This window comes from Thermobia domestica, chromosome 9, assembly GCF_964235325.1.
Source record: "Thermobia domestica chromosome 9, izTheDome1.hap1.1, whole genome shotgun sequence".
Taxonomy (NCBI): Eukaryota; Metazoa; Arthropoda; class Insecta; order Zygentoma; family Lepismatidae; genus Thermobia; species Thermobia domestica.
In genome coordinates, this window is record NC_137462.1 from 145576386 (window position 1) to 145601046 (window position 24661).

Below are 24661 nucleotides of genomic sequence, written 5' to 3' on the forward strand. Positions count from 1 at the left end.
TATCAGTGAATATCGAATCTAGTCAAATGTACTGTGAGTCCAGGATAGAGCGTTCACTCTGACACACGAGGTCCTTGGTTCGATCTCAACTCCCACCAAGTGGAGTTTGTGGTGAACAAACACCGTGTACATGGATTTTCTCGACGTTCTCCCGTTTCCTCTCCATTTTTTTCATTCCATCATTTCATTTATTATCGTAATCATCATCATCAGCAGCAGCAGCCTCTTCCTTAGCCTCCATGCATAATTGTGGGCAGTGTTTTCCAGAAGACGACAAATAAGATTTTTTCGTCTCTTTCTCGTAAATAAACTCTACATTAAAAATAATTGGGTATGTGTCCAACCATTTCAGAAAATTTCCCCTTCAAATGGAGAAGACGCCAATTTCTGTAATATTTACTGTTTGTATGTTTGTTTACTGTACAAAAGCCACGCCGTTGAATCGTTTGAAATAACGTTTGGAACATAGTACCTACGTACAACTTTGATTTTATCATATCACTTTGACTAAACTGCGTCTCCTAAGAGCAGAAGGAATTAAAATTTTATGCCAAAAATAGAGCATTTCACGAGCCCTTCTAATTAAGAAAATGAAACTTGGTTCATAAAATCCAGATTTAAAGTAACTGGACATCCAGCGTTTCCGAAAAATTTATCATGGGGAAAGAAGGTACAAGTGGAAGTAACGTTTCCCAACCATTTTTTTTAAAAAAAAATCCAGGCTCGATTTCAGGTGGGAGCTCTTATGGTTTAGATTCCAACGTCAAGTCTCGGTCACAGACAAGAAATATACAAGTGGCTTAGTGATACGGCATTCACCTCTGGTGCATGGAGTTCCCTGGTTCGATCCCAGCTTTTGCCAAATGAGTGTTATGACGGACAGACAACATGTGTAGGGCTTTCTTGGGGTTCTCCCACATGTTTATTCCACTATTCAACTTATTATCATCAGGGTGCGAATTAGGCGTTTTTTCCGGGGGGAGATGAAGTAAAAAATAATGAACCAACTTGATATCATCGTGCCAACCCTGTTGACAACAACGATTAAACTTAACACACTTGGCTTGGGTTTGGGGGGAAAGTCCACCAGTATTATACCATTTTTATCTTAACCTACAGCAGCAGCAGATCTCACTGACATTTCTTTAAAAACAAAAGAAAAAAAATACGCAGCTCCCAACACACACCTAACTCTAAACTTACCTTCTTCTGCTATGTACACAATATGGCAACTAAAATAAAAGGAAAGGTCCTGTAAAGAGTATTCATATATATTCAACCTACCATATGCCATATCATATAAAATAATGTTAGCATACTAAAAATAAACTCTTTGCTCACCCTTATTCAATATACTTTTTACAATGAATTTTCTATTAAGAATTTTCAAACGGATTTACGTTTAGCACATTGAATTGAAGAATTTGAATTATATAAGAAACATAATTGAGAGTAAGAGGGGAACATATCATCCCCCTGGAAATTTTTTCTGTCTTACAGCCAGGGATAAGAGCATTCCAGAGGGTATTTTCCCCCGCGTCCCTGGCCGTAATTCGCACCCTGATTATCATAATCACTAGAGACCGGATGTTAGGCAAAATGCCTATTCTTTAATATTAAATATATGATCAAAAATAACGTTTTAAAGTTTATATGGGGGGTTATAGTTTCGATTTAAGCCAATTTTATTTTGCCTATTTTGCCTATTTCGACCTTTACTGCCTAAATAATTGCTTTAGTGCCTAATGTTGCCTATTCTGTGCATTTTCTTCAAATTAAGCCTTCATTGGGAAAAATGTAATTTATATAACGTAAATAATACACACATATATGTGTATATTAGGTGTTTGTAAACATAAGCACGTGGTACGTTGCAACCTATATACAGAGTGAACTTCAAAGATGTGCACATACTTCGGGAAGTGATTAGTGATATCAAAAGAAGACAAACAGTCCTTGTGTATTTTGTCTAATTCCGTGTCGTGTACGTGTGACAGAGTGCCAACTTGGAATCGAAAATCGAATCCTGACAATTGAAACGAAACCGAAAGATGTACGCATACTTCGAGAGGTGATTCGGGACATGAAAAGAAGACAAAAAGTCCTCTTGAATGTCACGAATCACCTCCCGAAGTATGTGCACACCTTTATGTCTCGTTCCAATTGTCAGGATTTGATTTTGGATTCCAAGTTCGTTCCCTTCTCACTCCTACACGACGTGGAATTCGACAACATGCAAAAGGACTTTTTGTCTTCTTTTGATGTCATGAATCACCTCTTGACGCATGTGCACATCTTTCAGGCTCTCCCAGTATATATGGGATGCATAACAAGCTTCGTTTTTATATATACAATAAGAGAAGATATTAACAAAGAAGTATGTTTCTATATTCTTTGAACATTATCTATGACTTGAATCTATTTTTTAATTATATTTGAGTATTTATATTTATTATTTCGAGTTACATTTTTGTGCCTATTTTACTGCCTATTTTTAAAATTTTTAGTGCCTATTTGCCTGCCTATTTTCCAGGTTTTTAGTGCCTAAACATCCGGTCTCTAATAATCACTATATCTCTTAGTTTCCATGCAAATTCGTGTGACGTTAAGCTATAGAGTAAGACAATCGAATGCGTGTGGGCTAGGCGAATGAAATGAAGTCTGTGATATGACGTTGTCGTGTGGTAAAAAGGATATAGATAAGCGGACACACTAGCGTGGAGAGGTGAACAGATAAATCTCCTTCCCTGATTTAGCAAGGCAAAATAAGCCTAACAACACCGTAGCCCTCTCATTCGTTGAAAGTGTTATAAGGGAACCCGTAGCGCTGTCTTCAAACGTGATAAATGACATCCCTTAGCACAGAAATTTATATATATATATATATATATATATATATATATATATATATATATATATATATATAGATAGATAGATAGATAGATAGATAGATAGATAGATAGATAGATAGATAGATAGATAGATAGATAGATAGATAGATATAGATATAGATATATAGATATATATACTTCTTCTTACGTTATGCCTTGGAATTCGAGTTCTCTGATTTGCTGTTCCTTTTGACGTCACAGGCAGAGGAGGAAGGAAGTCAGTTCTTTATTAGGATTAGATTTACAAAGCAAAATAAATGAAAAACTACGGGAATATATTGAATTAAGTTAATCACCTATCACTGACTCATTTATCTGTCTAACTCAAGTACATACTTCTTCACACATGTGATGGCATGGGGAACTTGAGTCAAAATTTTTATCCGGGTTTGTGCGGGCCTAGATCTCGCATTTCAGAGTTAATCTTACCCGGAAGCAGCTGAAAAAGCAACTCTACATCATTGTTGAAGTATTTTATAGTGGATTAAGATTTTCAATACTCGAATTTGTTTGATTTCCAGTGTGACATTTCTTAATCAATGTATACCATACCTTGGTTATTTCAAATATAAATTTGTTTATTTGTCTTCACACACTGAAAAGTAATACAGTGGTTTTGATTTGATTTTAACGTTTCGTACAGCAGCGAGGCTATATGAGACGTGGACCTACTGATTAACGTGGAATCCGAATCACATGAGCTCCCGCCAGGAATCGAACCCGGGACTCCCACGCCAAAGGCGCGTACGCTAACCGCTTAGCCACAAAGGAGCTCTACAGTGGTTTTGAACATTGACTACACAAAAAGATTTAATTGTTTGGACTTTTGGACGGCATTTTTTTACAGATACACTCGGTTAAATTTTTACGATCTCTCATAAGAAAAAAGATTTAGTTTCTGTGTTTCTCACTTGTTTCTTTATAGAACATACAAGCCTCTGTCTTCCACACATAATTGGTGTTTGGTAAATAAATAAAAAAAAAAAAGAGCATAAACGTACAGACGATCACATTTAGAAAACATCTCGCCATTATTGAACTAACACTCGTACCAACGTGATTCGTTTTTTTTTTTTTTTCGCTAGAGTTCATGTTCTTTCCATCAGAACTTTCTGTCCTGCTGGACGTATACAGAGTACTCTAATTTATAGATAAACATGGTAGGACTTTTAGGACGTTACGTCCTGCCGGAAGGACGTTGTACATTCTAAGGTTATACTCTGATAGATCTTGTAGTTAACTTTCAGTACAATGCTTTGATACACACAAATGCACGTAAGAGAGAAAGAAAATTATCGATATATTGCGAAGAGAGGAAAAAAAGGGAAAGAAGACAATCGTGTTGGTTAGAATTACATTAATAACTTCACATACAGCAATGTCATCCAAATCATTTAACAACCTATTCTATGATTAGTTTTTAACAACTGGTTCCATTATTAGTAGGCTATAGCTTAAGTATTAAAATTATTACTATATGATTATATTATTCAGTATTTTTGTATTATTATTTATTCTATTGACAATAGTACCAGTGACTATGATTAAGTCATACTCTTACTCTTTGCATGTTGATTCTCAAAAGCAGTACTCAGTTGTTGTTGTTGTGTGTGTATGCTTTTTTTTTTTTTTTTTCGTAAGTACTGAACGTAGAAGTAAAAAGGTAACTTTTACAACCGGCTCCGAGAATCGGAGAAATTTTAACAACTCGTTCGATCGAACCAACTGAACAACAGCAATCATCATTCATTCACTCTATGCATATAAAGATGTTTTGTCATCTCCGGTTCACACTGGACTCCGAGTCTAGCGAGCCATGGATCTCTCACAGTCACCATATCTGGTAGATCACGGGCCGGACTTGCCCGTTCCATCATTGCTTCTCACAATTCAGTTTACATTATTGGTGAATAAAATTCCTTTACATATATGAAGATTCTTGCACAGTTGCCAACACTGCACAGTGTTCTTCCTTTATGTCAGGGACCTCCCGCTAGTCCCACTCCGTTATTCCAAGTTCTTGACAGAGTTTATATTCAGTATATTGATTAATATTCGTCGCCTGTGACCTCTGCACGAAAATAAGTATTAAACTCTAAACAACCAATCAAAAACAAGCTCTTTCGGACACCATATCTTTCTGAAAGTGTACACCCTAAGTGAATTTTCCCTAAGTTTTCCCACAAGACGAACACAATTTTCGTGACACGTCACGAGAGTGTGATTACTTCTAATAGCAATATATAGGCCCTACACTTTCCGAGACAAGACATCACTTCTACAACATCATTTCGAGACGAGACAGCCTTAGCTCATGTCTCGTAGGCAAGTTTAGTTCTAACTAAATCATTTTCTCGATAACTTCATTTCATGGAAATCATTTGATGAAATTCTTAGGTTTCCTCAAAATGAAATTTGCCGAAAACGTTCTACTCAGATCTTCAAATGACATTATCAATATGTAAACTGTATCATCATCATCACCATAGATATATGCCATTATTGCAAGGTCACTTACCGCAACTGAGAAGTTTCCATGCACCATGCTCTTCAGCTAACTTCTTCCTATAATGACGATCAATTCAATTGAAACAGACATGGAACTGACTGTACAGGAGCTTTGTTTACATTTTAGTCATCATTCGAGAACCAATAGGGAACGATGTACGTAGAAAATACAGTATATTTGTAGGAGATAGAACAATAAGTTGTACGCAGTTTGCAGGTGGTATAACTTGTAGCGAAAACTGACCCGAATATCAACGTGATGTTAGTTACATGATTTACATGATGATCAAAGGAAAAAAGAAAGAACAGCTATGAATAATATAGGATGACAATAAGCATTAAAAAGTTTAAGCAAAGGATACCCTCATACAAGGACACTGATCCTGGGGTATGGGGGACCCGGGCCCCCCAAAACTCATGTATGTCTCCATGTTTTTTATGAGTATGTATTTTTATATGTATTTTTATTGTTATTAAATGCATTTTTTATGAACGCCCCCCCCCCCCAAGTTGCAGAGAAATCGGCTCATAGAATATCGATTGGCTGAAGGAAGTAAGACGTCACAATTCAACGAAAAAGATATGATATAGTCAGTACCATGATAAGGCCGCCTTTACTTCCAGGTTTCCCAGGTACTCAGTTTAAAGATCTTGCTTTCATGCTGTAAACATCACCAACACCCAGTGGCCCACTTGCCGGTAAATGTCGATCGTCGATATAGCGACACGTCGAAGGATTGCCGCTAGTGTGCAACTGGCGGCAGGGTTTCGTCGAGTCGAAAGAGATATCTAGAGTCGGGGTGTTGAAGTTACAATCGCGTAGCAGCGAGGACTTCATTTTGGTCCGCGCTCCTTCGATTTGTCGCGAAGAATCATGAAGGGACCAACACAATCTATCGCCACTCATGTGCATATTATTATATATAATTTTTTCGTGACGAATTGCTTCTAAAGTGAGCTCCAGGGATCAAAAGTGACCCTGTCTCTACTTTATGAAGTGAAAAATCTTGAGATGAGTGCGTATAATTGTATGAATTTAGATACCAACTGTCGCCGATCGTTTGAAAGTGAATATGGGAGAACCATGAAATAAAGTAAATAGACGAGCGTCACTTCGTTATAAAATTACATAGCGAGCGGAATTTATCTGATCCCAAACTGTTATCGTCGAAAATACATGATTAAAGGAGCACTCTGATTAGCCAAATTCAAAATACCTCAACGATTTATCCCTCTACAAGCGACGTTTTCTTCATCGCCTTCGTGGCGTATTAGTAAGTGTGTTTAATAGATAGAGTGATATCTTGATTGTCAGAGTTTGCTAAGTTGATCAAGAGCTATTACAAGAGACATATGATGTTATTTTTGTGGTTTTATCCTTATTTTATGTAATTTTTTGCAAATGTATATAAATTGTTAATAAAAGTAATTTTAAAAAGTCTGGAAGAGCACACGCCCAGCAATCAGAAGGTTGGTGGTTCACGCCCACTCCAGGGTACTTTTCTTTAAAACTTTTTAAAAGTGTTTTTAAGACTCACCTTATTGTAAACAAATTACGCATATGGGCGATTTAACATATTTTGGGGGAGAAATTTTGTCGTACATTGGAGTTTCGTCGCGTCTCTGCCCCTGGTGGTATAATCTTCAAAACGGAAATGGGGGCACCTTGGATCGTCGCTGCGGGGCCGCCAATTTTTTGCGAGATGTCGCTAGTTGGTGGTCCACCGACGTTTACGGCATGAGAGAGGCTGATTAAGCTCCATCAGAACGATGATACAGCAAGAAAAAATCACCGAGGATCGAAACCGAGACATTCAGTTGATAGCCGGACGCCTTATCGACTTCGACACCACGATTCTTAATTACAAAAATAAGAGAGGGGAAAGAGTCCACCAAGTGCCCAGCATTCAGTACCTAGAGAGCGTAATTTAATAAATCTATGAAGTGGGAACGTAAAATAGAAGCAAGGGTTATTTTTAAAAATATATACAATAGCACCCTTTGGAAAGACGAAAAGTATATTTTGTGTGTCTTTCAATAAGGAATTAAATATGGTCATTGCACAAAGCAAAGAAAAGCAACTTTTTAGAAACGTGGGTTTTGTAAAGAATCAAGGAGACTACCTTGGTCGACCAGAGAACCAACAACGAAGTAATCGGAATAGAAAGAAAGAAAGAAAAAAAGATTGAATTTTCAAAAGTAGAAAAGAGGATGAAATGGTTAGAGATTGATTGAGAAAAAAGAATTGTCAAGGATACATACAAGGATTTTTTTTTTATCCTGACGTAACAATCTTTAAAGGGAACAGAGTGTACCAGCCGGCTTGTTGCACTCATGCGTTTGAGATTATGTTTGATCAACACACCAGCTTCCCTCATCGTTAATACTGGCTTTCTACGTCGAATTTGCTATTTCTCTTTCAAGTAGCTCCCAAATTGTCCGCAGTACGCTGGGTGGACATCACAATGCCAATCTATCTTTCTTCTGTCCAGGCTTGGCATTGCTTGACTTCACTGATCTCACGGGAAGCGATATTTCAGTGAGTATGGGATAGGGGGTTGAAATCATAAAAGAACTCATTGAAGGAAAAGCAGGGAGTTGAAGAAAAGGATCACATTTTCAGTTGGCATTAAAACATAGTTACCAAATCGAGATGAAGAGGTTAACTGAGAATCTAAGAGTGTAGAAAATTCCTTGCAATTTACCAGCCAGAGATGGCAGAATACTTACAATGATGATGACGACATGATTTTAAGTTCATCAAAACGCAATTTTTCCATTTTATTGGAGTAAATGGAAAATTGTGTAACAAAAAGTTTTATATATATATATATATATATATATATATATATATATATATATATATATATATATATATATATATATATATATATATATAGGTTAGCATCTAGGGCACTTAGTTTCCAGCTGGCCGATGTATGACGTACGAGTATACATTCACGTCGGCAAAACGACAGAGATATAGGTAAAGCAAAGGAAGGGAAGGGATGAGGAGGAGAGAAGGAATTGAATGAATATGTGCAACATCTTCTACGATGTCGATATTCTTATTTGCGTCATCACTGACTTTTCATCAAAAGTAAGTTTTCCTTCTTGCTTCTTCTTCCTGCTGCTAAATTGAGAAGGAAAGTAGCGAACTGTGACATCACAGAGCATTCAGCTGAAAATGCTTATTGATATTCAATGTACAAGGGCTCTCCAGAAAGTAACAGACATTTTGAAATAGAAAAGTAACAGAATGATCAAACCAAATTGTATCATATTTATTTGAAAGGTAAGATCCGTTTTGGCCTATCACGTAATATCCATGCAAATTAAGGCACTTATCATACCGTGGCACAAGTTTTTCAATACTGTCGCGGTAGATATCTGCTGCCTGCAATTTCAACCACTGGCTTACACCAGCATGTAGTTCGGCGTCAACATCAAAGCGTTGTGTAGCGAACTATGTCTTCATTGCTGGGGAGAGGAAATAGTCACTGAACGCCAAATCCGGGCTGTATAGTAGGTGATTAAACACCTCCCATCCAAAATCACCCAAGAGCTTTCGGGTAAGCTTGATCGTGTGTGCACCATTGCCTCACTCAGCCTTCACTCGTTATTCCATGTCCGTACACTTCACACAGTTCGCGATGAATTTTAATTGGCTTGTGGTTCTTTTGTCAACAAAAACCTAATCACAGAACGCACCTCAGAGGCTCGATTTTCTATTGCAGCGCACATTGTAACACGTTACAGGAAACACAGTAAGAGCGTCACATTCATCACGCTATCACTGCTGGATACGTACTGAGTGTGGCAATGTTCTGACACCAAGACGGCGACTCTAGCCTCGCCCACTGTCGCGATAGGCCAAAACGTCTGGTACTTTCTGGGCAGGATTCGTAAATTCAAAAGTACCAACAATCCTTTATGATGCTTTATTCGTTTAAAAACATATATCAGACTGTAAAAACCCATGAAATGACTTAAATATGCATCGTGTTATGTTAATGTATTGTAATCAGGAGTCAAATCCAATGCTATTGTGCAAACACTAGCAGTGTGAAAATGCTTCTCATTCAGCAGTTGAGAGTTTCTTCAGAAGAAAGAACTAACACTAGTAACAATGATAAAAGCAAAAGTACCAGAAGTCTTAGAGAACGACTACTTCTGTATCTCTGTCTGTCCGTTTGTCGACAGGTATCAGTGCAAAATCGGTAAGAGATTTCAAGAAGCGGTTTTTGATGCAATCGATTCAGTGTCCCAAGTATACGTTCCATCTTACTGGTTAATCCTATATTCAAAGCGGAAGTGATAAAAGTTAATCATTTCCCTCCGTTGATCGCCGTAGAGCAAAAATGATAATAGACAGCCAGAATCAGTTGGAATCGATTTAGTGTCTGGCGAAGAGATACTCTTTTCATGTGCATCTCTCTAATAAAACCAGAAATGGTAGAAATTTTACTACTACTACCGGTTCAAGACTGATCTCCATAGAGGAAATATAGTAAGAGATAGAGACAAGCGGTGTGTTGGGATCGATCCAGCGTCCCAAGAATGGTTTTCATGTCCTCTATGAACCCTCTATTCAAACCAGAAATGATAAACAATAACAAACAATTACCCCTTTCAACGTTGATCACCATAGAGAAAATGCGGTAATAGATAGCGACAAGCAGGATTTTTTAAAAAAACGTTTTTGCTTCTGCAGAAAAGTTAGTATATTCATCCGCATCTCTTCACTAAAACCGGAACTGGTAAACATTTTACTACTACTTCCGGTTTCAATACCTGTTCCGGTCTTCATAGAACAAAAACTATAAGAGACTGGGGGTACGGGTTTTCTGATGTAGATTCAGTGTCTGAAGAACAGGGTTTCTACCGCTTGTTCCTCTTTTGCAAGTTTGCAACCAGTAATGATGAAATCTTTAAGTTTTACGTCCAACAGTTATGCCGGCTAGGCTAAAGGAGATGGTGATGATGAAAAATGAATGAAAATGGTGGAATGAAGAAAATGGGAGGAAACGGGAGAACCCCGAGGAAACCCACAAACACGGTGTTTGTCCACCACTTGACGCGAGTTGGGATTGAACCAAGGACCCCATGCAGCAGAGGTGAATCTCTACCACTGAGCCACCACGTCCCACTCGCAACCAGTAGTTACAGATGTATACTTCAAGTTTGATTGTAGAATTCCTCCTGATCAATCCTTTCTGTAGTTTTGTGTCTTCACTATAACTAGTTTCACATTTATAAAAGATCATAAGGCAGATAGATTCATTGATTTCGATTGTTAATAAGTCCCTTCTCTGCCAGACGTCTTTGTTTAAAGGAAAAAAATCACATTCCTAACATTTTAATAATCTATTTGAAAGTTTTTATATTAAAACTTTCTTCTTCTTTCTTGTACTGGTAAAAGAACGTAGGAAATTGCCGTTGGCTGCATACCTGGAATTTCCTTTCGCGCTACGCTCTCACAGAAAGACAATGGAAACCATATAAAGATTATACACCTTTTTTCAAGGCTCTACTTTTGATCTATCGTTTCAGGAAATTAATTATGAATTGCTACACACACTATGTTTTTGTTGTCAAGAAATCGTAACATTTTTTCTTAAAACATACGATTATTGAATATATTATTTAGTGTGTTTTTTAATTGTGTGTGTGTATTTTTTTTAAGTACAATGATACCTGCTCAGAATACGAACTTAATCCATTCAAGAACACTGTTCGAGTTGCAAGACCTTTTTTTTTCGTTTAAAATAATAGAAACCGTATTAATCCATTTTCTGGATCCCATGAACTCGAACATCCAAAATAATAGAACTCTCTCACAATTCTGTGGTTAGTGTACATGCTTTCAGAGCGGAAGACCTGACTTCGATTCACGGTGGGAACTCATGTGGTTCAGATCTAACGTTAAGCTATAGGCCCATATCTCATATCGGTGATGAACGGCACGCTAATCTCTAAATCAACCAATAATAATAATAATAATAATAATAATAATAATAATAATAATAATAATAATAATAATAATAATAATAATAATAATAATAATAATAATAAATACTATACACATATATGTATGTATTATGGCTATGCTTCCATAATCTAAAGAAGGCTTTTGGTTTACTGTTATTATTTAAAGGGCAACCCACTTCCTCTGGAAAACTCAGCTATATACAGTCCACATCCACACTACACCAAACATTCTCCTTTCTTCCCAGATTTTTTGAAAACAAATAGTACAGAAAAGCGGTGCCTATTACCTCTAAAGTCTATTACGTACCTTAAGTTTTATTGGCATGCTCCTTGTCGCCCCCCCCCCCTCCCAAAGAAAGCAGTATTATATTTAAATTCGTTCAGTGAATGTGATCTCCAACAGCCCTGTCAGCGCTGGAGATGGTACTTGCTTAAAATTATATTTTCTTGTGAAAGTTTTTAAATACAAAATTTTAGTTACTAACTAGTTGGGGCTCCTAGATGTTCTGGTGTAGCCGGATATTCCCTAATTTAGATCATACTGTAATCACCTGCAGGATAGGAACTTGGAATGTACGATCGCTGTTACAGTGTAGAAAACTGGAAAATCTGAAGAAATAAATGGAACGCATGAAGATATATATATCTTGGGAATCATCGAAGTAGGGTAGCCAGATGGAGGAGACATGTGGAGCGGAGACTTCAGAATGATCTATTCAGGAGCTGTAAATGGCACAGCAGGAGTCACTTTCATCTTGAATAAGAAGATAGGACATAAAATTATAGGCAGCTGAAGATACAATGAAAGGATAATGTTGAAGATAGCAACCGAACCGAGGAATATGACGATAATCCAAGTATATATATATGCCTACATCAAGCTACACAGATGAGGAAGTAGAAAAAACCTATGGCCAAATCAAAGAAATATTGATGAAAGTTCAAAACCAGGAAAGTTTAATAATCATGGGTGAATAGAATGCAGTAGTCGGCGAAGGCAAAGAAGTCAATGTAACTGGGAATTTCGGCCTAGGAAAAAGATATGCGAGAAGTGCACAATTAGTTGAGTTCTACAAAAAGCCATAATCTGACTGTAACAAATACGTACTTCGAACAACCATTAAAAAGAAGATACACATGGACAAGACCAGTAGACAAAGTAAGATACCAAATAGATTAAATACTGGTCCGACAAGCATTTAGAAATCAAGTGAAAAACAGTAAGAGTTACCCAGATGCAGACGTTGACTCAGACCATAATATAGTTTTGATGAAGAGCGAACTCCGACTAAAGAAGAAAAAGTGTTAAAACAAAAGATGGAACGCAATCAAGCTAAGAAGGGATGAAAACACGAAAAGGGAATTTGCAAATGTGACAGACAAAGACACATCTAAGGTAGCTTTAGTGTGATAACATCAACTCGAAATGTGAAGCCATGAAAGCAGGAATTTAAAAATCAGCCTACGAGCACATAGGAAGAGAATCGAGAACCCAATGTAAATCCTGGATAACAGCAGAGATATTGGAAATGATGAAAAAAATAAGATAGTTCAAGATAACAAACAAAGAAGAGAAATACAGAAGTGCAGAAACCACATCAACAGAGAAGTAAAGAAGGCCAGAGAAAACTTGATAAACTTGTGTAAGGAAATTGAGGAAAATATAGTCAAAGGCATACATGCATAGAGGAATGTCATATAGAAAGGTTAGAAAACAGTTTGGTGAGAAAATGAAACGCACAGATATTATCATAGACAAGGTGAGGACAACGCTAATAGAAGAGGAGCAGATAACCAGAAGGTGGTAGAGATACATTGAAGAACTCTACAAAAGAGACAGAGAGAACGAAGACGAGATAGAAAAGGAAGAAGACGTCGATGAAAATGAATTATGACTATCAATTTTACAGTGCGAATTTGACAATGCTTTGTAAAAAATGCAACATGGTAAAGCCCCAGGAATAGACCAACTACCAAAGAAACTCGGAAGAGCAACAAATAAGAAACTATTTAATCCTATTAATGAAATTTACATCTCGAGAAAAATACCAAGAGACTTCGAGAAAAGCATATTGGTCCCTATCTCGACAAGAAAAGGCGCACGAAAATGTAATGAACACAGAACATTAAGTTTGCTTTACCATGCGTCGAAAATACTGTGCAAAATTATTATACAACGAATAGGAGGGAAAATCGAAGAACGGCTATCGGAGGACCAATTTCGATTCAGAAGAAAAAGGGGAACAAGGGAAGCAATACTAAGTCTACGGTTGAGCATGGATCAGCACATCAGAATAAACAAACCAATTGTGATAGCATTTGTAGATATAGAGAAAGCTTTCGACAACGTGGATTGGAATATCAAGTTCAGAACGCTGAAGAATCTGAAGGTGGATTACAGAGACAGAAGAATAATATGCAAACTTTACAGGAACCAAACAGCTGTTATAGGAATACATCAGAAGGAAGCAAGAATAAGTAAAAGAGTAAGGCAAGGATGTAGACTTTCACCTCTCCTGTTCAGCTTCTATATAGAAGAGGCTATGAAAGAATTCTTTGATAAAAACGAGAAAGACGTAAAAGTAAATGGTCAGGTTTTTAGCACAATAAGGTTCGCTGATGACATAAAGAAAGGACTGTTAACGTTAAGAAATGTATCGTTGGTCGTTCGAAAACGATTTATTAAGACGCTGGTGTGAAGCGTGGCGCTTTACGGGTCAGAGACGTGGTCATTGAGAAAAGCTGAAATACCCAAGATGGAAGAATTTGAAATGTGGTGTTGGCGCAGAATGCTGCGCATATCATGGACCGAAAATAAAGGAATGAAGACATACTAAAGGAAGCTAATGAAGGACGACAGATCATGAAGATAATAGGAAAATGAAGAAACAGTATGCTTATTCGGCACTCCAATTGAATCACCGTGTTGATAGAGGGAAAGGTAGAGGGAAAACTAGGAAAAGGAAGGATAGAATATCTAGATGCAGGTACGAATAAGAGACCTTATCAAAGTATAAAACAGATCTCCCAAGGGAGAGAAAAGTGTTAAAATTTCCATGTTCCCCATCAAGCTATGGTTGAGGTGAACAAGAAGTATTAACCCCTCCCCTTCCCAATGTTCTAAACACAAAATGTCCCTGCTTTTCTTTAAAATCAGTTAATATAATTCGTGAGATGTCCTTATTACTGAAAAGAATCGTCTCAGAATATAAGTAATAGTAGTCACAGTAATAGAGTAGTCCTGTGCCGTCTGCCTGACGCCAATAGATGACACTAGGGTAAAGGAAATTTATTGATTTAAAACTATTGTGAGATTTAATTGTAATTTAAACTGTATTGTTTGGATTAAATTATTTGAATATGGGTAGTGATTATGTTGAACATGAACGTTCTTTTGCTGTTTATTATAGAACAAGGGCCGTAACCAGATGGACGTTAATATTTGTGTTACCGCAAGTTAATTGTTGGGGAAACTAAAAGAAAATCCAGTATAGCACATTACAATATAAACAATTGTAGCCTTTAATTAAAAACAAGTTTAATCCATGGTCTACAGCGAGTCGAAAACTTGGTGGAGTAAACTTGATTAAACAATATCACTTCTATTTATAAACGATACTTACATTTACTCTGTTCCTTACTATTACTCTGTCAGTGTTGATCTATATATTATTGAATTTATTCTGATATTTCAGCAAAAAGTAACTGCATAGCTATGATCTTGCTGTAAATTTTCACAGAATGTCCCCGTTTTTCAATCTGAAGAGCTATAGAACCTCTTTAGCTGGTTTTCTTACTCTTTCCCCACCTTAAAAAAAAAAAATAAATAAATAAATAAATAAAATAAAATAAAAATAAAAATAAAGCGTCATAACGTACACTTTCGATTAGTCCTGCCGCTGACACACTGTTCTATTCTTCTATTGACTCCAAAGAAAATGGAATGTCCGTGATTACTTTAAATGCACAATATCTAGAACATACAATATTTTCATTATTAACGTATACAATATTCTGTAGATTTTCCAGTGAAATTACATTAAATTCCTGACAAGCATGTAGTCACATCATTGACAAACCGCATTGCATCATTCGCTTTATATTAAAATGGCAACTGATATGACAGTAATGATTAATAATAATAATAATAATAATAATAATAATAATAATAATAATAATAATAATAATAATAATAATAGCAGTTGCCTCCCCGCTGGTCTACTAATTAGAATTGTGCCTTTGGTGTGGACGTGGTCCTGGGTTCGATTTCTGGAGAGAGAGCACAAAAGTTTATTTTCATAATAATTCATTTTTATTAATCATCCGTCTCTTTGCTTACAGGGCATAACCGTGGGAACTAAAAAAATAATAATAGTAATGACAGTACATCATTGTTTATTTTAATATGAATTTATTCTTCCTGCCAACAGTTGATTGGAATTTAATTAGATATAATGGCACCATACGTATAGAGGCACAGGGGATTCGGTACCCCTCCAAAAAAACTTCCTAACTCAACATATATATTTGTATACTTTCTTAATAAAATTATATTTGTTTAAGAGGGAAATAATTGACGTAGCATGGACATTTAATCTTACACTTCATTTGTACTCTTTCTCTTATAGAGGGGGCCACGGTGGCTCAGTGGTACAGCGTTCATCTCTGGTGCTTGGGGTCCCGGGCTCGATCCCAGTCCCCGCCAAGTGAACTTTGTGGTGGACGAACACCGTGTGCGTGGGTTTCCTCGGGGTTCTCCCGTTTCCTCCCACTTTCTTCATTCCACCATTTCCTTCATTACTCATCATCACCGTCTCCTTTAGCCTAACCGGCATAATCGTGGGACGTAAAAATCAAAGATTTCATTTCATTTTTTCTCTTATAGAAAGAATCTAGTTGCCATTTTTTTTTTTTGAAAATATAGGTGGAAGTAGTTTACAGTTATTTATCGTTTATTCAGGTACAGAATAATATCTGTTCAATACTACATAGGCGTAGTGGCTTATAGTACTGGATCCCACCCCCAAAAAATATTCTGGGTGCGCTCCTGCATACGTATTAGAGGTTTCTTGTAATTTTACTAAAAGAAACTTTCAGTGTAATTATACTTTTGAAGGTTTTTTTAAGTGATAATTATAGTAAAGTATACATAATTCAAATTTCAGTAATCTGATATTGTGTATTATACGAACCATCTAAAATGACAGTACACTCACCCCACGTTTTAACTGGCCAAAAGGAGGCAATAGCGATCCGATGTTGCCAACTATCCGACACTAAGTCTGCAGTGGCTAATATTTTGCAAATGTACGGAACAAAGAGGAAGAATACAATACTGTACTTTTAATCAAATTCATCATCCAATCCGGTAATATAAAATACCCAGTGCACTGTAGATATACACTACAATACAGGAAATTCTTCTTTTGTAAAAGTAAAAATTAGAATTTTCAAACGAATTGGCTGTTTCGGATTTAGTCCGGTGCTTCTCAAAGATAATACTGAATTACATAAGAAGAGTGGTAGTATAATGCTGTTGAGAAATTAGTCGTAATTATAATATGACTTATAGTTTACTTATATGTATTACACTTGTACAAAATATGTAATATAAAAAAATAAATCAATATAAAATGTATCCTCCTTCGTAAAATCTGAGCTCTGGATAATCCGAGGCAGCCTCGGTTCTGTACAGGTCGATTGTTTGTTGAAATTCGGACTCCTCTATCACTACCAAAACCATAAGACGTGGCTGTACACAAGGGTGCCTATCCTCCGAAGAGCGACCCCCAAAGTCACCGTTCTCCTCTAAATTTACCATTCCTCCCAAATTTATCATTCTGCTTCTCAAATTCACTATTCTGCTCCCCAAATATAACTCTTTCCTTCAGGGCTGGATTAACCCGTCTGGAGGCCCAGGGCTAGAAAAAATATGTGGGCCCCCTTGACTTCATCTAATACATTTCTGTGAAAGCGCAGCAGGAAAGTTAAGGGAATATGATTCATATGTTTGGTCATATTTTATTTTATGAAGATGATTGTATCTTCATGGTTCTTTTTAGATAGTCAGTTGAGATTTTGATCAGAGCCCCTGTCCACCTCCAGCCCTGGGGCTATAGCCACCCCCTTAATCCAGCCCTGCTCTCCTTCTTAAATTTACCATTCTGCAGCTTGAATGTGCTGCTTTTAATGAAAATTATGTCTCTCTCTCAAATATTCTCATAGGCTGAATATGTGCCCTAAAATGCGACCACTGTGAGCACCCCTGGACGTACAGTTTAAGGTGGAAACCAAACTATTGTAATAGTATAATACTCTTCCACCAGGAATCGAAGTTGAAACCACATGCACAAAATGTTCGCGCACTAGCCACTAGACCAGCATTGTGAAGGCGCATTCTTGAATTACTTGGACTCTGCTTTCTCTTACGTCCATTTATTTTTATACACATTTTTTATGGATTAGACAAGTAGGCTATACTGAAACGTTAATTAAAAAAAAAAAATACTGTTGGTTGGTGAACTACAATTCTTCCGATTTCGAGCATACTGCTTTACAGCATAATCCGCACAATTTTGTATTTAACGGTTATACTCAGTGGTATATTGCTACAATTTTCGGTAGGTATGCACTGGACCATTTACTAAAATTTATCGTATATTCTCCATTACCAAGGGCGGATCCAGGTGGTGATTTATATATAAAACAAGAAAGTTCTCCTTCTGGGGAAAGTTTTTAATTTTATATATAAATAACACCCATCCCAGAGTTTGGAGCTCTTAAAAGTAGCTCTAAGTAGGAGTATTACAACTCATCGTCCCCCCCCCCAAAGTCCGTCCTGGATCCGCCCCTGTCTATTACATGCTTAATTTAAAATGAGTATAAACTGTACTACTGTATATAATACTAGATGCATTTTAACGCCATATATCCCTGTATATGCTCCATTACACCCCTGGTTATGCTATTATTTTTAATAAGGTTACCATCGCATAATTTACTTTTATTTGTTATGTTGAACTCAACAGGTATAGTGAGTTTGTAACCTTGAAAGCAGTAGACAGACAGCATGACAACAGAAAAATAAATAAATAAATAGATAAAAAGTGACATCAGAAGTGCAGTGAACATTGGTTTTGATGATTAGTTATTAAGGAATTTCTTGTTCTTTTGTTTTACTTGTACTAATTTGTGTTTTTATTATAACATGAGTGAATGGATTTATTTCGCTTTTGTTTCAGATCAATAGTTCGAGAGGAAAAGGAAGGCAGGCAATAACAGCGACACAACACTAGCAAGACGAACCAACCACACTCACTACTGCAACCAGCAGACGACGCGTCGATCGCTTTTTCCCAGCATACTCTTGTGTAATCACGTGAGGCGCGAGAAATCGCGAGACTCTAGCAGCCAGGATGAGGGATACGAGCAAAATGGCTGAGCTAAAGTTCGAGGCTCCGTTAGCTCAGTTCGAATCGGAGGAATGGGTGGATTTTAGTGACTTTCAAAGCTCACAAGATGCGAGAAATTCGAATAAGGACATCAAACCTGTCACAACTACAGAATCAAACGCGAATGCTGTGCCCGCCGAACATAGCACGGAAACGATCACTGACAATTTCACGGAGACATTCTCCGGATCACTCGAAGACCTAGTCAACACATTTGATGACAAGATAACCAAGTGCTTCTGTAATTACGATGAGAGTGTGGAAAAGCTGGCGCCGGTTCAAGTAAGAACCCAAGAAGAGATTATGAACGAGTGTCAGTAAGTACCGTGCAATCTTCATTCATTATTTTGCCTTTTATTGTTTAAAGACAGAAAAAAGCAGGCCATGGATGGCTCGTATACACCTGTCACTAGGTATTTGCATGTTTGTTTACAAAATTTGTTTTGATTACTGTTCGCAAGGTTTCGGCTTGTAGTTAGTGATTTTTATCACCTGCCATAGATTTGCTTCTTTAAAAGGAATAGTGATAACCTTAAGAGCTTAATAATAGGCCTAATACATTTTCGTTCAGTATTATGCCAGCCAAGGAACATAAAAATATTCCAAATTATTATCACTTTCCGCATGTCATAAAATTTATATTAGATCTTAGCTCATCATTAATTTCAAGATATTACTTATTAACAGTATGTTTATATATTTTTTTCTTCCGTCTTTAACGGGTCACTTACAGAAGAATGTTAGGAATCGGAAAAAGAGGTGCGTGCTTGTTTTGAATAGCAATATACTCTGTTTTAATTTGCTTCGGGCAAGGCCGACTTTTATTCCGTAGGTGTGCGTTACACCTTATAAAACAAAAACAGCTGAATGATAAAAATCAAGTTTTAGAATGCTTGACATATATTTTGCAATTCATGACTGGTTTCTCCCCCTTGTATGTGCATATACAGAAAGCTTCAATATCCCTATGCTTACATTACAGTTTGTATTCTGACATTAGTACGTATAAATACTAAATCATAGAATGTAGCAAATTGTGATTCTATAAATTGATAAAGTGAGAGATATATAAAGAAAAAAAATGCGTATCTTTCCTGTCAGTGTAGTGGCTTGCTATAAAATCGAACTCACGACTTCGATTTCCCGAGATGAGGACATTACCACCAAGCTATCGTTGTTCAATTTATTTCATCTCATTGACAGTAGAAAACTACGTGTCTTGCTAGATGTTATCCATCAATAAATTTTATGGCCACGAATAAATTTTACGGGGTATCTCGTCTGTCCTTGACCATTATTTGTTGTATTTTACGGAGACGCAGACTACATTTTATAGGATGCCCACGCCCTCATAGGCCTCCTTAGCTTCAGGCCTACGATTTTTAAAAAACATTTTGACATAGTATTATCTCTATATATAGTTAGTGAAAATAAAGAAAAGCTGTGTAAATTGACGTTCTCGTTAAAAGATGGTTGTTTTAACAAGTAGCTTATGTGGTGTTATCAGTGGTTGGTCCAGGGGGGATTCCCCCGGAAGCATATCTTCGATCATTTTTAACGTTGGCTATCAGTATTTTTGCTGGTACTACTTTCACACCCCTGCCTTTCAGTGCTAAGTCCTCCTTCCTTCAAAGAAATCTGGAATCATCACTGTGTATTATTAAGTGTAATACAAAAATTAAAATATGAACTTTTTCCGACACACGCGTAATAACGAAGTTACAATGAGAACAATCAAACATGAGTTTAACGAGTTCAATGAATTCCTCTTTAGAATATAAAAACGAAAATCTTTGCACAGCAAGTAAATAAATAAATAAATAAAATAAAAATGAAAAAAAGAAAAAAACTATCTCACAGTTCCTTATAGAACAGATTTCATTGTATATTGTAGCAGTTTATCGATATGATTCGTACGAAGTAAACAAAACTGTACCGATCAATAGCATGTAAATGTGCCGCTGTCTTAGTCTTGAGTTCGTAACGAAATCTCTTTGCAGTGGTTGGTTATTTATTTACTGAAGTTTATCGGATAAGTTCATACATAAAAGATTTTAATCGGAAAGAAGTGGAGTCAGGCCGCAGTAAGGAACAAGCCCGAATTACCGCCTAGAATATAACCTAGGGTAATATATTGGGCTTCCTCTCTAGCAACACTTTCAAATTCAATGAATAGAAATATACTGTATTGAAACCCGGAGCATCATTTGAGGAAGGCGGGAGAGGCCCTCAGCAAAACCAGAATTGACGGTACTGATTCGAAATTACATTATATCACATTTTTGTGGGGAGAAAGGACAGTTCCGGAAGTTTATATCACAGCAGTAGTTCCCAACCGGTGTGTCGCGCAGTCTCATAGGGTATGTCGCGAAATTTTCGAAGTTAAAAATCCCGAAGGCTTTAATAATTAGTTAAAATCAGTTTTCAGACTGTCTGCAACGGCAGCATCAATGCTCCGTCTCATATTCTTTCGGAGCAGTCGTGAATTATATATATATATATATATATATATATATATATATATATATATATATATACAGTGGCGTATTTAGGGGGGCTTCCGGGCTTAAGCCCCCCGAAATCTTACTATAGTAAAGTATACGAAATATCTTGCAGAATTTTCACATTTTCAGGCAAAGCTCCCCCCCCCCGAAAGTTAGCAAAACCCCTCCCGAAATAAAATCGTAAATACGCCACTGTATATATATATATATATATATATATATATATATATATATATATATATATATATAGGCGTGGATCCAAGGGAGGTTGGGGCGCTCTAGCCCCCATGACGCTCACGTATACACTGGATAAAATGGGCCTCAATCCTGCTTTACACTGGATAAAGCTGCAAACTATGGTTTAGCCCCTCCCTTGATCATATCCTGGATTCGCCACTATATATATATATATAATGTTTATTTTTCCACAGTATCTGGCTTAAGGAAAGTTAAACACCAAACCCACTTCCATACGCTACTGTCTTATTGTTATCATTTATTAATAAAAAAAAAATGTCCCAATATTGTGGGCGTTCAGTAAATTGTGTCAAAAAAAAAAAAAACTAGGAACCATTATCCTAAGGCACCAGGAAGTGTTAATCCGGCACTAGCTATTAGGAGAGGCATGTCTCCTTTAAATTTACCCTTTACTTGTAAATTATGCCTTAGACTGATCCAAAGTGTTTGAAATACAGGATGGAGTAAATGTGATGGTCTGATTCATCGTTTTTTTGTGTCCAAGTCTGACACTTGATTAATTGTATATACAATAATAATTCCTCGAACATATTCAATAAATTGTATCCCTTTTCATTGTCTGCTGGCTAATTCGCATTCTTTAAGTAACGTGGTCCCGGGTTCGACTGGAGTTGGAGTACTTAACTCGGATCAAACCCAATCGAATCCTACGTACACAAAAAGTAATTGTGTGATACAATAGATCTTGCATATATAGACTATATATATTCGGTGCCATGCAGTTTCATTTGATATATGTGGTTTTCAAAATATTATATTTCACTGACATTTGATTCGTGTGTTTTAATAGTATAGAGTTTAGGTCTGCTCTATTGGATTCTATCCGCGGTCATGTACCCATTGATTATGTGATGTATTTAAGTCCTTTGTCAGAAGCATGGTTATATATAGAAAGAGATCTACAATTGGAAGTGGGATCTAAACTACTGGTCTCCCCCACCTAAAATCGAACCCGGGATCTCGTACACCAAAGTATAGAAGCTATCCCCCCCCCCTTTATTTTGATACATCATAATAATAATAATAAAAAGAAGTAAATTAATGAAAACACGAAAGTGATTGTATCAATGGTGATATTGCCCCTCCATCTCAAAGCAAAACCTAAAGTGTACGCGGTCAAATATCATGTACAGCGTTCAAATTGCACCTTTAAAATGAGATGCATCATATTTAGTGAGCTACTGAGACATTTTTGCGAAAGAACGAAATGAAACCATGATTTGCCTAAAAAATGGTTGAGATTCCATGTTAAATTGAACACCAATATTCCGGTCGCTCTGGCGCACTCCTTCTCCCTCTTAACGAATAAATGTCAGAATGCTTCTCCTATTATTCAAGTTTTTAGTGTAAAGCCTCATGCTGAAATTTGGTTGATAAGCAAACATCTTCATAATATTCTAGTAGTCATTAGTCAGAAAAGAGAACGCCAAAACACAAAAAAGTCATGGAATTAACTGATTAATTTACCTCAGCCCCGAATAAAATAAACTATATTGACCTTGTTGAGGGACCCGGTGTTAGGGCCTACAGCGTTTACTTCTGGCGCTAGGCGCCCCTGGTTCAATTCCAAGTTAAATTCCAAGCTTTAGTATAGCGTCCCTTCCAGCAGCGAGGGTATATGAGACGTGGGCCTACTGATTAACGTGGAATCCGAACCACATGATTTCCCGCCGGGAATCGAACCCGGGTCTCCCACGCCAAAGGCGCGTACTCTAACCGCTTAGCCACGAGGTAGCTTCCCAGACTAAATGAGTTTGTGGTGAACAACGTCGTATCTGTTTGCCTCTCGGGGTTTTCCCGTTTCATTCCATATTCTCAATTCAGCAATTTTTTCTCTATCTTTCACTTTCATTAATCAGTCTTCTATAGCCTTAAGGGCATAATCGGAGAACCCGAGCTATATAGAATGGGATCTGCTGCTTAACGAGGGATCCTAACCACTATTTGCGTTTCCATCCGAGGCTGCCTACCCTACTGGGGATTGAACCCGGAATCTGGCGCACAGAAGGCACATACGATTCCCACATTGTCCACTAAGAGACATTTCTTGTCCTTGGGTTAACAGCACAAGTTGTATGTTTTGACCGATTGAAACCGGAAATATATAGTATGATTATTATGCTTGGTAATTGTAAACCTTTTTTTCTTTCTTTTTTATAGTAATTAGTCGATAGTTCTTTCGTTCTGCTTTGTTGTCATTTTAATTTAGGATCCCGTTAAGTTTAAATCAGTAACATAACTGTAGCTGCAAGTAATACTACAATCCTGTAATTAAGTGCTAATCAATAGATGCGTTATACATATGTCATGCATATTCTAAATGAAGAAACAAGTTATTATGGCCATCTGTGATGCATGATAAACAAAAACAGTTGAATTCAAAGAAATACATTATCTGTATGCATACACAGAAAGTGCATTGGGCTGAAAGCTGTGGTAACAAAGGATGTTAAAATCTTATTGTGTGAATGCCTTTCTTCTTTGGAGATCGAGAAGAGTCCTTTGTGGTAGGGTAGTGGTTCATGATGCGGAACTCATTGGGGGTTCGAATTCCTTTTGAAGCGCATGGCCATTTTTAAACTGTCTTCGAGTTTTCTGTGTTCGTGTCCCTGTTGGATTCGATTATGTAGAATTCAGAATCGAGATGAATTAAGATACAATGAAGTGGCAAGTGTCTCAGTTATGACTTAAAAAAAAAGAAAAAAAGAAGAAGAAAGAGGTTAAGCATTCTCGTTCGCAGGCGGGAGATCCTGGGTTCGAATTCGGTTACCATTATCTTGACTAAGATTTTTCTAGTGTTTTCCTTAGTTCCATCAGGCGAATGCTGGGTAGAATAAACTCTAACCGGTTTCCTTCCGCTTCCCTTTCCTTGTTATTGTAGATTGTTGATAATTCAGGCTAAATTGAGCTTGGAGGCATAGTGAAATAGGAAAATGTTAGAGACTGCATCGATATGAGCACTCTGCTTGTTCCCCTGGGCTCCAGTGATCCGAAAATTTTAAATGGGTATTAAAACCCAAACAGCTTTTTGTAGGAAAGATTTTTCATGTAGGATACC

General features: G+C 36.9%; 1 protein-coding gene across 1 annotated transcript in view; it reads left to right on the top strand.

The window, feature by feature from the left end:
* The window catches only part of Unc-76 (fasciculation and elongation protein Unc-76), a 624125-nt gene that overhangs the window by 397173 nt on the left and 202291 nt on the right, over nt 1-24661 (top strand). The window contains exon 4 of the mRNA XM_081771974.1: nt 18632-19158. Coding sequence (XP_081628100.1) covers nt 18806-19158 — 353 coding nt within the window. The 5' untranslated portion in view covers nt 18632-18805. The remainder of the gene's footprint in view (nt 1-18631; nt 19159-24661) is intronic.